The sequence below is a fragment of the Larus michahellis genome, chromosome 1 (assembly GCF_964199755.1).
Source record: "Larus michahellis chromosome 1, bLarMic1.1, whole genome shotgun sequence".
Taxonomy (NCBI): domain Eukaryota; kingdom Metazoa; phylum Chordata; class Aves; order Charadriiformes; family Laridae; genus Larus; species Larus michahellis.
Window position 1 is genome coordinate 94,964,024 of NC_133896.1, and position 16,259 is coordinate 94,980,282.

Genomic DNA, 16,259 nt, shown 5'->3' on the forward strand with positions numbered 1-16,259 from the left:
GTGGAGAAAGTGCAAGTGACTGCCCTCACGAGCAGAAATGTGTGTGTACTGAAGGTTAGACTAGAAAGGTGTTGGCAGGGGACAGCGAAGCTCAGAGTTCCAGGGCAGACCTGTCCCATTTCTCTTCTTGCTGCTACTGGGCGATTTCTGTTCCTTGTCTTTAAACCACTTTGTCTGTCAAGGGGAGCCTTTTTTGGGAACTGACTCAAAAGTACGTGAACTTAGATGCTGGGATGGCATCTGTTTCTGCTTGCCAGGGAGCTGGGTAGAAGGCAGCTGAAGGTTTCTGTCTTCCCCCCTCTCTAGTTTCCAAACTTTCTGCCCCACTTCTTGTGCTTTGATAGCTCCAGCCTGTGCCTCTGGAGAGGAAGGTGAATCCTGAAGCAACAGAGTCAAGGGCAGGAAGGCGCCTTGTGACGATGGACTGGATGAACGGGAGGCAGAGATTTACTGTAGTGGCTCCTGATCTCTCTCCTCCTCACCGGCCCCTCCTCGGGCCTTTGCAGAGCTGAGCCGTGGTAGCGCAGGAAGCGCCTGACCGTGCTGCGGGCTGCGGCTTGCTGTGATTTCCTCTCAGGCAGTCCGTTATCTGTTGACTGTCAGGACAGACTTACCCTCTTCCTCCCCCCCATCCCCATCCCCGTCCCCCAACTCCTCTCCCCGCCTTCCCTCAGCCTCTCTCGCGCGCGCACACACACACATGCACTTTACTGCCAAAAACTGTCCTCCGCTCCCCCCCGCCCCGCCTCAACTAACTTCCTTTCAGCATTTTTTTGAACTGGATAATCCTAGGATTTGTAAAACGGGGGAAAGGAGAGTGCGAGCGAGCGGGAGTCAGAACAGGAAGCTGGTTTCTCATTCCTCTATAACTGTCCGAAGGCAGGAGGAGGAGAAGGGGGGGAGCCAAAGAGGAGCCTTGTGCAGACTCTTCCCCGGTCCCTTTTCATTACTCCGTTTGAACTTACAGTCTCCTCCAAAAGCCGAGAGAAGGAAGACCAGACTGGGACGCTTTCTGCTGGAAGTGGCGACAGCGCGGCTGACAAAACCCAGAAGGTGGACGTAGCGGGTCCCGGGACCGTGCTGAGGGAAAGACGTCCCCTCCACACCATCGCCTGCCCCCAACTTGCCAACTCTGATGCGGGCACCCGTCCACCACCCACTTCCCTCTGATGAGAACCCTTCCGGGCTCGGGCTATGATCGCTGCTGCCGCTGGCTGGGGAGCCTCCTCTTGCCCTGACCTTCCTCTGCCACAGGAGAAGCCCAACATCTGGTGGGGATTAATGTTTACTTCTCCAGCTGGACACTGTATGGGACCCCCGATGTTACTCCCTGGGAGCGGGACACGTGCGGTGGTCTGAGAAGAGCAAGATTTTTGTTGCCCAGCGTGAGGCCGGGGGGAGGGGGGCAAGGCAGGAGGGGGGTGAACCTCTTTTGGGACTAACCTCATGAAGAACAAGGGAGCCAAGCAGAAACTCAAGAGGAAGGGAGCCGCGAGCGCATTCGGCTGCGACCTGACGGAATATCTGGAGAGCTCTGGGCAGGATGGTAAATGCCTCTTTATTCTCACTCTGGTAGCGGAGGAGCAGAGCGCGCGGCTCCCCTTTTTTTTACCGGTAGGACTGCGAACCGGACCTTTCCCAAGGCTAAGGGCTAGACAACCTGGAGCTGGTTTATTCCCAGGAAGTGGAGTCACTGCCCAGTTGCTCACAATGAATGAACAATCGGAAGATTGCTTTGCTGACGCGTCTGCATGACCCTTGCATGAGTAGTGCTGTGTGCGGGGAAAAGACGGGGCTAGGGCTCTTGGGCTGCCTAAGTATGGACAGAGGTGGCCAGCTGTACGTTGTGATGCCCTCTCCCATCCACCTGGCCATGGAAAGGGGGAGCAGGCTTTTAGGGAGCTAGGTTTGGAAATCAGAACTGCACTTAGCATTGCCTCCTGCCGGACTTGGAAATCCTCCCAAAGTCCATGAGACTAGAGTGTTGCAGGGCTGCAGGGAGGAACTGGGAACGTCTCATCTGCTCCTCCTGGACTCCGCTACAGTTCCCATATTTTCCTTTCACTGCTGGATGGAGACAGGATAGAGACAGGGGGGTGGGGTGCAGGAGGGATGGGTGTGAGGTGCAGGGGGCAGCTGAGCTAATATTTTCACTACTTTGCCTGTTATCTTTTTCTCTTTCCTCCTCCCCCTGACCTCCATGCCCCCAGATACTGCATGAGAATACGGTAGTTCAAGAGCTATCTGCAATAAGATCAGAGGGCCCTGAGCTTGAAATGGTCAGTCCTGGATGAGGGAAGGAGCAGAACAATTTTTCTTCAAGAAGGTTGGATGATGAGAGAAGCAGTTGAGAGTTTGGCATACAGAAAGACCTGCAGCTTAGCAAGAGGAAAAATAAATACATGCCTGTTACCAGCCCTGATGTGAGCATTATGTTCCAGGTTCAGCATTATGTTCCAGTTTGAATTAACTAACTTTTACCAATGTCAGGGTACTCCAAGGAAAAAAGGTTTCTAGCGGCAATGTCAGCTTTGTACGGGGAGGGCTGTACAATCAGGTCTTTCATTTGCTGATGAGCACGGCTGATGAAGTACAGTGTGGAATCGCACTAGCGGAGGGATGGACTACATAACAGTAGTCCTTTCCGTTGCACAGCGAAGAGGGCGGTACATATATCACTAAGCTAAAATCTTACATAAGTGCATTTATTTAGGTATGGGGGAAACCCAGACATTCAATTTCATTGTGAGTCGTCTGTAACAATTACTGTATCTTTTCATTTATATAGCCCTTAATGGCAATTGAATTGAAATAGCAAAAATAACAGACATAATGAACTGATATCACTTTGCCAGGGCGAGGTACAGATAGACAAATTCCATCCAGTGCTAACACGAGCTGCCGTGGTGGCGGAACAATTTATAGCTGTTTACAGGAACACTGAAAAACAACTCAGGGAAGGCAGGCACAGGCAGTATATTCAGTTGAAGCAGCAAGGGGGATTTTAAAGAGAAAAACATAGTTACTGCAGCTGAAATTAGGCCAGAAGAACAAAATTTATTATCCAAAATCCTATAGTTTTTTGAAATAGTTTTTTAAAATAGTTTTTGGGCACAAGAAAGAAGTACATTGTCTCAAGCCTCATTTGTGGGATGGTTCCCAGTTTCAACCTACTTATATCTCTGTGCTGAGGGGCAGTGGGGGAGAATATGAAGTTCCTTTCCCTTTATGCAGTACTGCTATTTGCTGAATAGCACATCCCGTTGCCCAGTGCTGTGGGATCCAGAAGTGAAAGACTCAATTGTTATAGGTTTATTGAGAAGGGTGTAAGTTAGATTGGATTTGTTGGGACAGGGAGAGAAGGAGAGAAGAACAAGTGGGAGAATTAGAGATGCTGATTTCTTTTGCTGGTAGGGCTCTCAGGATCAATAGAAAAGTGACCAAATATGCCAAAGTGATGTCTTGGGAAGAAATGAAGGTTCAGATGTCACCAGGACATCACAAACTTGCAACCTGTAACTATGAAACAAAATTAGAAGAGCATTTAGGGTATGAGAGATGTTTGATTGGGGGATAGTTGAATTGTCCTGCTAAGAATGATTTCCAGTGATAAGCCAGTGCTCCTGCAAGCAGGGGCTTTGGTGGAGACATAAAGAAATAACTTTCTCCCTGCTTTAGATAGCACTATGTGTTTAACTGGTGGGATGCAGGCTCTGGTTGTTCCCTACTTGGATGCAATGAAGATGTGAGACTGTTTGTGGTACCTGGGTGTGATGAGGAGGGGGAGAGCACTTTGACTGCTGTCCAGAAAGCGTTTTGTTGTGGACCTTTGTGAAAGCAAGTTTTAAAATGCACCCAGAAGGGTTAATTGAAAAAGAAGAGGAGGCTGTAGGACAGGCAGGACACAAGTCAGATGGGTTGTGCTTTCATGCTCAGGTCTGCTTTACGCCATCCTGCAGTGCTACTTTTTGTGACTGGTCCTGCACGCTTGCACAGGCAAAGAGAAGTGGAGACCTGATTTGCTGGTGCTGGGCATGGCAAAGGGAACACAGGGGATGGCCAAGGCTAGTGTAGACAATTCAATTTGGCTTTTTTCCCTCTGAATTAGTACACGGCCGTTACAGTTAGGGGGTGCTGCACTACTTGTGTGGTGTTTTGTGGAGGAGATGCACAACTTGAGTCCCTACATGCTTGTGGTTGTTGAAGAGCAGCTTGTGCTTTCTGCAAGGACCTTACTCCCTGTGTCGTTGCCAAATTCCAGTGGAGAGAATTATATTCTGCTTAAGGTATCAGCATTTCCTCTCCTGTCATTTAACTGTTTAATAACTTGTTTTGGTCTGCTTCAGAGATGGCTGAGTTTCAGTGGAGGGTGAAAAGATCCTGCTGTCTCCCTTACCAGACACATGTCTTACCTAAGACTCTGTTATAAAGAGCTTTATGATAATACAATAAAAGCTGTGGCAGAACTAAAAAGTATTTGAGAGTGGTGTAGATGAAAAGACTTTAGCAGGTACAGCGGGGTAACTCAGGAGACTAAAAACGTGATACAAAGCCTTGAGCCCTAAGTCGATTCTTCAGATCTGATCCAGGTCAGTGGTGATGGACAGATGTTGCTGTCTGCTGGCTGCTTTGAAGGTCAGATGTGTTGAATTTACTGTATTTCAAGTCAGTTCCTGTCACTACTGCATTTGGCCCTACTTGGCCTACTGGCATTCTCTACACAGAGACTGGTAATTCTCCTTATGGGGACAGACTGGTATCAGTGCTCCCAAGCATTTAAAATCATGACTCAGGCCACAAAAATAATAAGATAAAATAAAAATCAGAGCTGAGTTCTTTTTCTGCTTTCTGTTTTCTGAAACTTCAGTGTGCATCTGAGTTGCATTTTCGAGTCTTTCTACTGGCAAGAGGGCTAGAAACTTGGGGAAAAAATAGCTTTTCTTCCTTCCCACTAAAATTCTCAAACAATGACTTTAACAGCAGTGGATTTGAGGAAAAGCTCACATAAGACATAAAAGAATGGTGGCTGGCAATACCAGTAAGTGAAAGTCGTCTGATTGCACACCATCCCTCTTCTGTGACTGCTAGCACTGAATCTACACACGGAGGCAAGTGATCTTTTGGAGTGTCAGAGCTTCACTAGAAAGCAGCGTCAGGCTTTGGGGATAGATAGGCACACATGCAGGAGGAAGTTAGCGCCAATTTCCTCTACTAAAATATTTTCCTGTGTCAAACTTTATTAAAGTATTGTACAGGTGCAATGGAGCTAACAGATATTAGCCCTCAAGGATTAGCATTAGAACCATATTTTTGTCTCTCGATAAGCAGCCTGATTTCCAGAGGAGAAAAGCACATAGTGCCTCTACTGAAGTCAATGGAAGCTTCAGAGCAACAGTATAATTTTTTAGTGATGGATGGGCCAGCAGAGAATACAAGACTCAAGGCTGTGCACAAAACCTTAGTTGGGGCAGGACCGTCTGAACTGCCTAAGAAAACAGTCACAAAGAGTAGTCTTGCTTCTGGTTATATCACAGAATTGTTGTAAGAAGGGGCTGAAAAAGTCAAAGCTGTTACAGTGAGAGGGACTAAGTCAAAATGGAGTTTAATAGTCTCAGTACTTCAAACCGTGGGAGATTCAGACTGTAATTCCAGGTACACAACCAGATACAACTTTAAAATGGAAATAGACACAGCATCTATAAAAATTTGATCATGCTGGTAAAAGATAATCCAGCCTTTTGCATAGGATCTGCTACTGATTCAGACCCGCCTTTGCTTCATTTGCTAAGAGCCAGGTAGGACTCTTGGAGAAAGACTGAATTGTTTCCTTCATTTTTAGTATGATGGTGTCTAGATGTTGGGATAGGAGGTGCTACCAGGACTGCAAAAAGCCAAATCTCAGATTAGAAGCCTTGTTCTCAGGGTGCAGGTCAGCTCTGTGTGTCCTAGCTTTCCCTATTTGCTGTAGAGTTAATTCTGCTGTTGCTGTACCCCTCTGTGGTTTCTTGCACATCTGTTTCCTGCCTGATGTTGTCTGGTTGGGATGCAATGAGATCAGCTTTTCCCCTTAACCCCCTCCCACACTCCCCACAGCTCCCTCAATGCCTCTCATCCTGAGCCTGTGGCACCCAAAGCAATTTCTATCTCTTTGTCTAACGCTGATTATTTGCTTTGTTTGTTATTTGCTATAGAAGTAGAGCTGCTTCATTTGAGGAGCTCTGAAGCCACCGGCCCCCTCATGCTCTCCACTTGAGGCTCCTTGCCACGGCAGAGAGCAGGGCTGGCCAGCAGCACTCTCTGAGGCCTAGGAGAGAAAGGGAGCTGTTTTCTGCAAATGTAGCACGGAGAGATGGGTGAGGAAACCCTTACAAGCTCCTGTATTGAAATATGGGGAAGGAGACAACAATACAGGTAGCCCACATGATATTCTTCCACAGTGTGTGGCCATGCAACGGCTGCTTCTGCCTTGTCACAACTGCATTTGAATGAAAGAGTAAAGGAAGTTTTCATTTCGTGTTAGTGGTCTCATAAAAACATGGGAGCTCCGTCTGGCACTGACTCCCCAAGCAGGATCTTAACCACTTTTGAGAGCTGCAGTAGGTCAAGACTTTACTGTAGGATAGGCAAGTATTTCTGAGGGAAAACAGTAACAATAATTCAGCGGTAACATGCTTTGTACAAAGGAAAGGTGGCCTTGGATACTCTTTGGCTGTTTTGGTACAGCCCCTTAGCATCCTTCCTTCTGCCTGATTTTGATGCTATGTGTTTCATTGTGAAGCTGCCTCACTTGTGCTCAGATGGATGAGGAGACCTGTTACTCAGCAAGAAAGTAGTTTGCTTCAAGAACAGGCTCCCTTCAGAGCCAGTCGCTAAAGCTGCTACCCAGATGTGAAGCAGCTTTTCTGGGTCATGTAGCTTTCGTTCCTCACACTTGCATGCGCAGCTGCGTGTGTTTGTGGGATGAGAGCATGCAGGGATGTGCATGAGGGTGCATGCAAGTCCATAGCACATGTAACTGTGCCATGCAAAGATGCATTTGTGTCCACTTAGTATTTGTTTTTTTTAAGCTGCTTTTCCTGCATTGATGTTATGAAGTCAATGCATGCCCATGCATTTTGGGTAGGTGCTTTTAGTTAGTTATGCATGCAGAAAGTCCTGGGAAAACTGCTGAAGGATCATTAATGGTAATGTGGAGGAAAAAGACAAGGCTTTTTTTTTTTTTTTTCAAGTCCCTGTGGAAAAATGAAAATGCCACACGCTCATTTAATCTGCTGCAGAAGGATGAAGAGCTGCATTCATCCTGCTCTCAAAATTAGAAGCTGTGGCACTGGGGATTTCTGTCTCAAGAACTGATCGAGCTGCAAAGAAACCTTTTTCTCTCTCTGTGGCCAGGTTGCTTCCAATCCAGATCTCTTCCCTGACCTACCTCACTCTGAGCCTATACAAACACTTGTCTTCCTGCAAGGAAGGAAGCAGCAGGGCCTTGAAGAGAAGAGGACAAGAACTGCCTCTTGGGCTGGCTTGAAATGCATTAGTCCTCTTTTTTTTTTTTTTTTTTTTTTTAATCTGATGTGCTGCTGCAGCCTGCTCTACATTTTCACCCTGCTGATATACTAAGCAGCCCCATGACCCACGCTCTCTGGGGGTCTGTCCCTGGCTGTACTCATGCAGCCTGTGTGGACACTTAAGGCTGCATCCCCTCATCTTTGTGATGGAAGCAAAAGGGACAGTTGGTCTCTGAAGTTTGGGGGCAAAAGAAGGGGGACTGTGTTATTGTACAGTGGAGGAGAGCTGTGGCAGAGCGGTCCAGAGGCTTGAGTACATGAACTAGCAGGTGGAGGAGCTGGGCCAGGCTTGGGGGGAAAACAGGTCCCTGGCCTTTCAGAGTCTGCCAAGGCTTGTCCAGCAGACAGGGGAGTGAGAAACTCTGCTGCCAAAATGGGTAGTGGGGGGGAAATTATTAATAACATAAAGGTTGCTTTTTCTCCACCCGCTCTCACAAGTGGAGCATCACATTATGAGTCCCAGATATCAGCCTCTATGGCAACAAAGTGAGAGCAACAAGACACTGGGAACAACGGGAGCAGAAGCCATCTGTCTGCTTCTGTTACTCCGCTGTTCCTCCCTGTTTTGGATGATGTTTGTGTTACTTCCTCAATCTGTTTCTGGTTCCTGGGAGCTGGATTTTTGTGTCTCTGTGGCACAGTGTTACTGCATTTAGACATCCATGTTGCGAGCTCAGCTCCTTGATCTGTACTGACTTTCCATTGCTAGCGCTGTGTGATTAGCAGAGGGCTCTCCCATGCTGCCTCTTGCTTCACATTTCCCTCACCAAGCGCTGCAGGAGGCACACGTGTTGTTTGCATGCACTAAGCCCCACTTTGATCCTGCCTTCTCCCCACCCCCTGCGAACAGCGTGAATCGCATGTCTTGCCTGCAGATTCTACGTTAGAAAATGTATCTTGATTTAGCAAATGTTTTCTCTTTGCTGGTAACAGCTGATTTCATCTGGACTTGGGAAACCAAGGAGTAGGGGCTTCGCTGCTTGTGGTATCACGTCTCTCAAAGGTTCAAGGATATAAGTGCAGTGGATGAAATGCTGCCACTGCACAGCTTGGTTTTACGGCATAGACCGATGCAAACGTGGTGAACAAGTAAACTGGGAGATCACTAATTGTCTGCAGTGTTTGGATCCAAAGCTTTGGTGTAGGCCTGGTTCTAGTTTGGAGAGCTCGTCACACAAACAAAATACGAGAAATCTTGCATCTGTAACTTGGGCTTTGCATATATGACACGGTTCTACAGCAGTAACATTTACTGGCAGTGGGGATTGTGCCAAAGATTTTTATTCCAGTGTTTCTCCTTTAACGGTAATAGGGGAAATAAAAACAGCCTGTCAGTAACGGCATACCCAGGCCTGCTCTAAAGGGCCTGGGGTGGGGTGGCTGTCAGACTGACTGCCCACATCACTGCTTCAACTGGATCTCTTATCCGCACTGGATGCAGTTTTCCTAAGTGTGAAACACAAATGGAGGGTGATTAAAGGACGGAGAGCTGCCAGTGTCTGCCTCCAGTCCTGAACCACCAACAGGGTGCCACTTGGAGCTTTGAGACAGAAACCTACAGATACCTTATTACAATACAAAGGCTGCTAATTGGCTCCACTGCTGGTTGTTTTAAGGGCAACTAGTGTTGCTAATTGCCTACTAGTGTCTACTTTCCATACATTCCCAGAATCTCAAGCCCCAGCTGCCCTTTGTTCATATGCCAGAGCCTTCAGCTTCTCTGCTGATAACTTCAGTGAATGTGTTTTGCATTGTCAAAAAAAAAAAATCTGCAGCATGTTTACAATGGACACAGGTAGAGAACAGTGTAACATAAATTGAATTTAGTGTTAAATTAAATAATGTGGGGCAACTGTGCTTATTGTATTATTAACTTTCATACTTAATTCAATAATGTAACCCTCTGTTTTCTATATTTGTCTGAAACTACAAGCAGACTTTGTGGTCTTCTGCACCAGTGTGATTGTAGATATGAAAGTACTTACCATAGGCTTGAGACATATCTTGTTGTCAAATCTCTAGGCCCTTGCATGTAATGAAATTATAGACACCAATACTAAACTTCACCCTCACTTAAGTTATAAATCAATGCTATCATTGTGTGTGAGGGCAAGGAGTTTAGTCCCTAACACTGCACGTCTTTTGGCACACCCCACTTAAGTCGACAGGGAAGTCCCAGTCTTCTTCTTTCTCATCCTCCCGCCTTGAACACAACCCTGGAGCTGGATTAGATTCCCCCTTTTTCAGCCCAATGAGGAGGTACTTTTGATCTCAACAGTGCATCAACAGGGATAAAGCAAAACCCATGCTTTTTGCACTTGCCTTCGTTGCTGTTCTCCTGTTTGGGAGCAGCAGCCTGGCTGAGGTTCAAACCAGCCTACCTCCATCCTGGTGCCAGCAGCTGATGCTCTGTGTGACAGCCCCATTTCCAAGCAATGCTGGCTTGACTGGATGGCCACTTGGACTTCAGTAATTTAATGCGCATGTGGGAAGAGTTATCTTAAGAGCAACAGAAAATGTTACAGAATTATTGATATAAGCAGGGACCTCTTGAGGTTATCTAGACCAGCTCCCTGCTCAAGCAAGGTCAGCTAGAGCTGGTTGCCCAGGACTGTGTCCAGTTGAGTTTTGTATATCTCCACAGATGGAAACTCCACAACCTCTCTGGGCAACCTGATTCAGCCATTGACTACTGTCACAGTAAAAAACTGTGTTCAGATGGAATCTTGCCTTTTAAAATTTGTGCCTCTTGTCCTGTCAATGGGCACCACTGAGAAGATCCTGGCTCCCTTTGCTTCATTCCTTCCCATCAGGTATTTGTACACATCGATAAGATCCCTCATGATCCTTCTCTTATCCAGTCTGAACAGTCCCAGTTCTCTCACCGTCTCTGCATATGAGAGGTGCTCCAATCCCTTAGTCAGTGTGGCCCTGAGTTGGGTTCACTCCAGTAAGTTTGTGTCGTTCTTGTACTGGGGAGCCTGGAGCTGGACACAGGACTCCAGGTGTGGGCTCACCACTGCTGAGCAAAGGGGAAGGATCACATTGCTCAACCTCGTGGCAGCATTCTTCCTAATTCTTCTCATGTTCCTAGTAATTTATACAGTTTCTATCAGAAATTGGCCATGGTCTCCCAGCCTAGGCTGGCAATTTCAGTCAATCACTAACATGCAACTGGAGACAGTGTTAAGGATCCTTTCTGCCCTGGTTAATGCTGAAAATGAATCATCTTTTCATAAAGGGCCGCTGTTCTTTAATGGTTTCTGCAGTCTTGCTGCTGGCCAGCTCAAAAAAAATTAATGTATGCTTTATAAAATATGCTGATATGCTGCATCTGATGAGAGCTTTGCAGAGCCTTGGCTTACCAGAGAGCCTACAAATAACACCATGAAGCAGCACACCTTTCTCAGGTGAGGGTTGCACGGCCCCCCAAAGGCACCGTGCACTGAACCAGGGGCTTGTGGCCGGAATTCTTCCTTTCGCGGTGGCTGTGTTAACGTGCACTTCTCCGGCACAGGGACCAAGCAAGGGGAGGGGAAATGTGCATCCCCGTGCAGGATTCTCAGCTGTGGCTGCTGCTCTTAGAAATATGCCCTAAGCAGCTGAGCTGGGTTCGTAGCCATTTATCTCCAGCTCCTCTCTCTGCCCTCTTCTACACTCAAGGCTCAGCTAACTAAAAGCCTTTGGAAATGCTATTATCTCCTGTGCTCTCTGGGGCCAGGAGCAGCTTGAAGATTTATCATCTGGAACAGGAGGCTTTGTTTAGTTCTGTAAAGCACAGAACTGTTAAAGAAAGACTGTTAAAGAAAGGACAAAAACTAAACCTCAAACCAAATGAAAAGCTCTCTTTACAACTCCTGTCCTTTCTTCGCTTTCTCCCATCTGGGAACATGCATGCATTTGGTTTTGTAATGTGATTTAATGTCACATGGTGAAATTGTTAGAGGAGATATACCTGCATGCCTAAAATAGGGATTGAACATCCAAGGGGTCAGGAGACATTCCTGCTGTAAGTTAGTTGTGTAGCTTGTTTCCTATAGAGCGTTAGGCAGGAGAACAGGTCAGATTTTCCAGCACAAACTTCATTTAAAGGATGCCACTGTGGTTTTCACCAAACACAGCAGCATTGGTACTGCCTTTTTTTCTGAACGGTGATGACATGCTCGCGAACTTTCTCTACATGTGGGATGCAGGGCTGAGAATCCCTGGGCTAGATCTGTGCCTGATCTCAGCGTCTATATTCACTGGCTCATCAAAAAATGCTGAATTAGCAAACCCCAAACGCTGGGAGAAAAGGGAGGGGCTTGTTTATTTGAATATTTCAGTTGGGATACAGTTGATACTGTAAGTATTCTGTTTGTGCCATCTCTAGCAGCGAATGTGACTGTCAGTCCTGTTGCGGGCAGGCGGCTTGGCAGCACAACAGGGCCAATCAGCCCGTGGAAAGCCCTTTGCTCCACGTGCAACCGGTGCTTGTTTTTCTGTTCATCTCTCATTGTGGCGCTGCTGGTAGTGCTGGCAGCCACACCGCAGGAGGTTCAGAGGTGTGATCAGGCAGGGCGAGCCTCCTTCTGGATCCCTGGCGTCTGCGCTGCAATTTGGGTGAAATAAATAAGCCGTCAGCAGGACTGAGTTGCTTTCTTTCCTTATGCAAAATCAGGGAGGGAAACAGCTTCACCATTTTGCTCTTTCTGTTTTTATCTTCCTAGGGTGCTCCTCTTGGTATTGCATTTTCCTTACCCTTGCTCTGGTCAGGTAGTTTCAGATACATGGGAGGCTGAATGAGAACAAACTGTCTTATGAGATTTATTGCATCTTCTGCTTCTAATCAAGCCAGAAAAATAGAGCAACAGACTTCCTTCTTTAATCCTGTTCTCTCCCTTCCAGTCCCGGCTGGAAACCCAAAGTACAACAAGGTAGAGGAATGCAGCTAAAAAAGTTAAAACAAATGTCCTGGAACCTCTAAAAGGGGTGTGGGGTTTGGCCTGAGGCGACGGCTCGGGGTTACAGAGGGGGCATGGGGGATTCTCCCTTCTCTCGAGTGCTTACAGTTCCCCTTACTTTGTTGGGGTTTTTTTTTTGGTTCCCCCCCGCCTCCATTTCAATAACTTTATTGCCAGGATGGCAGTATGCACATGTTGCCAAAGTCAATATATCAAGCGTCAGCGCCTAAGGCGGGCTTAAGGGCGGTAAATGGGAAGAGCTGGTTTTGATCTATTGAGTCCATCCTTCTTCCTTCCTGGCTCAATAGCAAGCGCCAGTCACATACTGCTGCCCGAGGTTTGCTGTGTAAAGCCACAAACGGGGTCTGAGTCAGGAAATTTAGTTCTGGATCACAATAGCTTCGACTTGGGGTCCCCTTCTAGACATCCTCCTAGAGCCCCATCCCTAGATCAGCCAGGCGCAGGCAACCCGTCCTCAGGGTGGCAGGCAGAGCGTGGTGGTGGAGGCGGCCCCCACCCCCCCACCCTGGCACTGCTCGCAAACGTGTTCAGAGGCGGGGAAGGAACCAATATAATAAATACAAAGAAGGGCTAGGAGTCCTAATTAGTCCTCATTTCTAGCCTGCTAAAATAACCGTCTGTCACTCTGCTGCAATAATGAGATTTGAGAAGATTAACTGGATACTACTTAGGTTCCTAAACATGGCAGCTCAATAAGTGTGCTGCTGTTCAGCCTTAAGCCGTGCTTGCAGCAATTACACCCTAAGCAGGTTTATGTCTGGTTAGCGCTTGCATGGGAGTTGCCCAGAAAAATCTGCTGCAGGAACGGGGTGGGTGATTCAGAAGATGGCAAGCATAGTATCAGCTCAGTCAAGTTGCTGCCTTGGCATTAATTAGGGAAATGTTGCCATTTGGGCACAGGGTAAAACAAGGGCCCCAATCCTTTAAAAAAAGCTCCGGTTCATCTTTCATTTCTAGGGGATAGGGACTTTTTTACATGTGTACATGCTGTGCTGCGTCTGTCCCTTTCCAGAAGAAATTTCAGCTGGAGCCATGATTTGTTTTTTTTACTCAGTGTCCTAAACTGTCACGTAGTGTTGCTCTGCCCAGCTCAACAGCTGCCACCTCCCAGCCTAGAGGTGGGTGGAGTGAATCTTGTTTTTGCAGTTTGTGAAATATTTCAGGATGTAAGGCGCTCGTTAAATTGTTGATGTTAACTCTTGGACATTAAAGACAGACGTGAACTGCAGCTCTGGATCCTAAGGGCTTTGGAGGCTTATTCCTGCCCTTATAATTGTTCCCTACCTGGGATTTTTCATGCATCTCTTACTATAGATTTGAACTCACTGCAGGATAGTGGAAGGATTTATCAGATGGACAAAGGGTGACAGCAAGGCTTTAATTTGCAACATTATATAGCTATGAAGAAAATTTAAGTGAGCATTGGTAGAAAAAGGGGAGACACATGCGTGTTTTCTTTGGGAGAATGGGAAAAATCAGAAAAATGTGTTCCTGCCTCTTGACAGAGAATGTTTGTGGGATATGAAAACAGTTTGTATAGTTGTGATTCAGGGGACAGTGCAGGTGCACCTGACATCAGTTCTTGTGGTTAGGAAAGGGTATTTTACCTTGTGACGTGCCTTATTCCTATCTCTTTCTCCACTTCTGCCTCCTTGAAAAGAGGCCGATAGCAATAGTGCTACTTGCTTCACCTCATGGTGACACCAGCGTGGAGGTTGGGACATTCACTACAGTCCTGTCTCTGCAATGCTTTCAGGTCTTTGATTGGGCTGCAGTGGTGAAAAGTGAGGCCATGGCCGATGCGGGACAAGGGAGAGAAGACAGCAAACGCGGCACTGCACGCCGCTTGAGATCTCTGGGCATCTTCAGGGGCTGCTCGCAAGTTCACAAGGAACTGACTGCAAACAAAAACCTGGGTATGGCAGGAAAATCCTCCCCCGTGTTTGACAAGGTCTCCCATATTTGGGTTTGAATTAGAAGTATTCAAGAAACATCTCCGTTCCCCTTCCCTTCCCCACCCATTCTCCCCTCCCTCCATTGGGGTGTTGTAGTTGCACACAAACCTCCTGTTTATTATCGGGGACAGTAAGTGGTGAGGGCCATCTCTGACCCTCTCCTTCCCTTGGCAGTTTGCATGTTAATTAGCTTGTTCCTACGAGACAAGCCCTCAGCCCGACAGAGCGGCGATTCAGCTGCCGAACAATGTCCAATTATCCCGGCCCGGGGAGCAAGAGGCCAGCCCCCAGCACGTGGGCTCCATATCCCTGGCCAGATGGCTCCTCCAACTCCCTTGGCCAGGCCAGTAACGCTGCTTGGGGGATTTGACACGTGTCAGCGGTTTCGGCTGAGCACATTTGCAAGCTACCAGCGGCACGGTTGTCTGAAATATTGGGAAAAGCTCCACGTGACCCCCAGGCAGTGCTGTCCACTCCATGCCCTGTGCCGAGGCAGTGACCGGTGCCTTAAAGCGAACATGGATATTCATGTGTGAAATGAGATTTTTGCACTTTGGCTTCCTTTGTCCCGCATCCGGTTTGGTGACCTGGCAGAGATGTAAGGACACCTTTTGCTTTTCTCTTTAAATTGCTCTGTTTGTACCTGAATGAAGGCTGATTTGCTCAGATTGGAGTTCAAATTCCGTAGAGCAAAGGAGGTGGTGAGAGTCACATCAGTGGCAAACTCTGCTCCTGCCACTGCTTGACTCAGGGAGACACCTTAGGCCACACCTTTTTCCACATCCTTCTCCCCTCAGTGGTTAAATGGTGCTGCTGTCGTCTTCTTTTTGGTACAAAGCTCTCAGAATTATTAGTATTGTTTTGTTATTATTATTTTTGTTTAATGTGAAGAGTCTCAGCTGTTTTCATCACCCAGTACTGAAAAGTGGGCTCTTGCAGCTGTGGGGAGTGCCACGCTGGATGACAGAAAAGGATGGCACTCGCCCAGCTTGTCTGTGTCAGGCAGGCCTCATACCAAAAGCCTCAGAGGAAGACGCGAGGAACACTGGGGTGACATTACATGCCTAGAGAGGAAAGTAGCTAGTGCTTCCTTCTGACTTAGTGAGGCCTCTGCCCCGATACGTGACATTTTAGCTTTGAAGAGAACATGACAGTCATTTACCAACTAACCTCTGGGTCTAGGAAATGGAAAAACAATGCAGCATCTATCTGAAATAGCAGAAGAGATTACCCTAAACTGGAATTTGGCCAGGATGCTGTCTTTAGTTCTGCTAATCTTGCAAAAAAAACCCAAGGGAAAAAAAAGAAGAAAAGTGCTACAAAGAATTTCTGCAAGACTGCAATCTTCATTTTATAGCCTCTGATTTAGAAGGGAGAATATGCAATAACACAGCTTTCTCTTTGCACGCCATGGGACATGGTTCATTACTGGCTCATGGAAAGGACTGCCCCTTACAAGCCACTGGCCGCAATTTCAATTGTTTCTGGTTTTGGGACCAGAACCAGCCTTAGGTAATTGATAGAAGCTAATGATAATGCACCCAAAGAAACATCTGGGAGGGAAGAAGTGTGGCAGAGAAATGAAAAAGGAGACCAGAGGGAATGAATGAGGAAAGGGAATAAGGGCAAAGGTGGAGTGGGGAAAGCATGTGAGGAAATACAATATGCTTGAAACGGAGGAGGGAAAGCTTGGAAAAAGTAGTCTGAGAGCAAAACTGACCGTTTTGGAGCAACTGGAGACTGCCACAATGAGAAAGGGCTATAAGTGAGAGCAA

General features: G+C 47.1%; 1 protein-coding gene across 1 annotated transcript in view; it reads left to right on the forward strand.

Annotated features, from left to right (window-relative positions):
* Nucleotides 1-804: 804 nt before the first annotated feature.
* Nucleotides 805-16,259, forward strand: part of ARHGAP31 (Rho GTPase activating protein 31) — a 59,275-nt gene continuing 43,820 nt past the window's right edge. Inside the window, exon 1 of the mRNA XM_074594269.1 lies at nt 805-1,546. Coding sequence (XP_074450370.1) covers nt 1,447-1,546 — 100 coding nt within the window. The 5' untranslated portion in view covers nt 805-1,446. The remainder of the gene's footprint in view (nt 1,547-16,259) is intronic.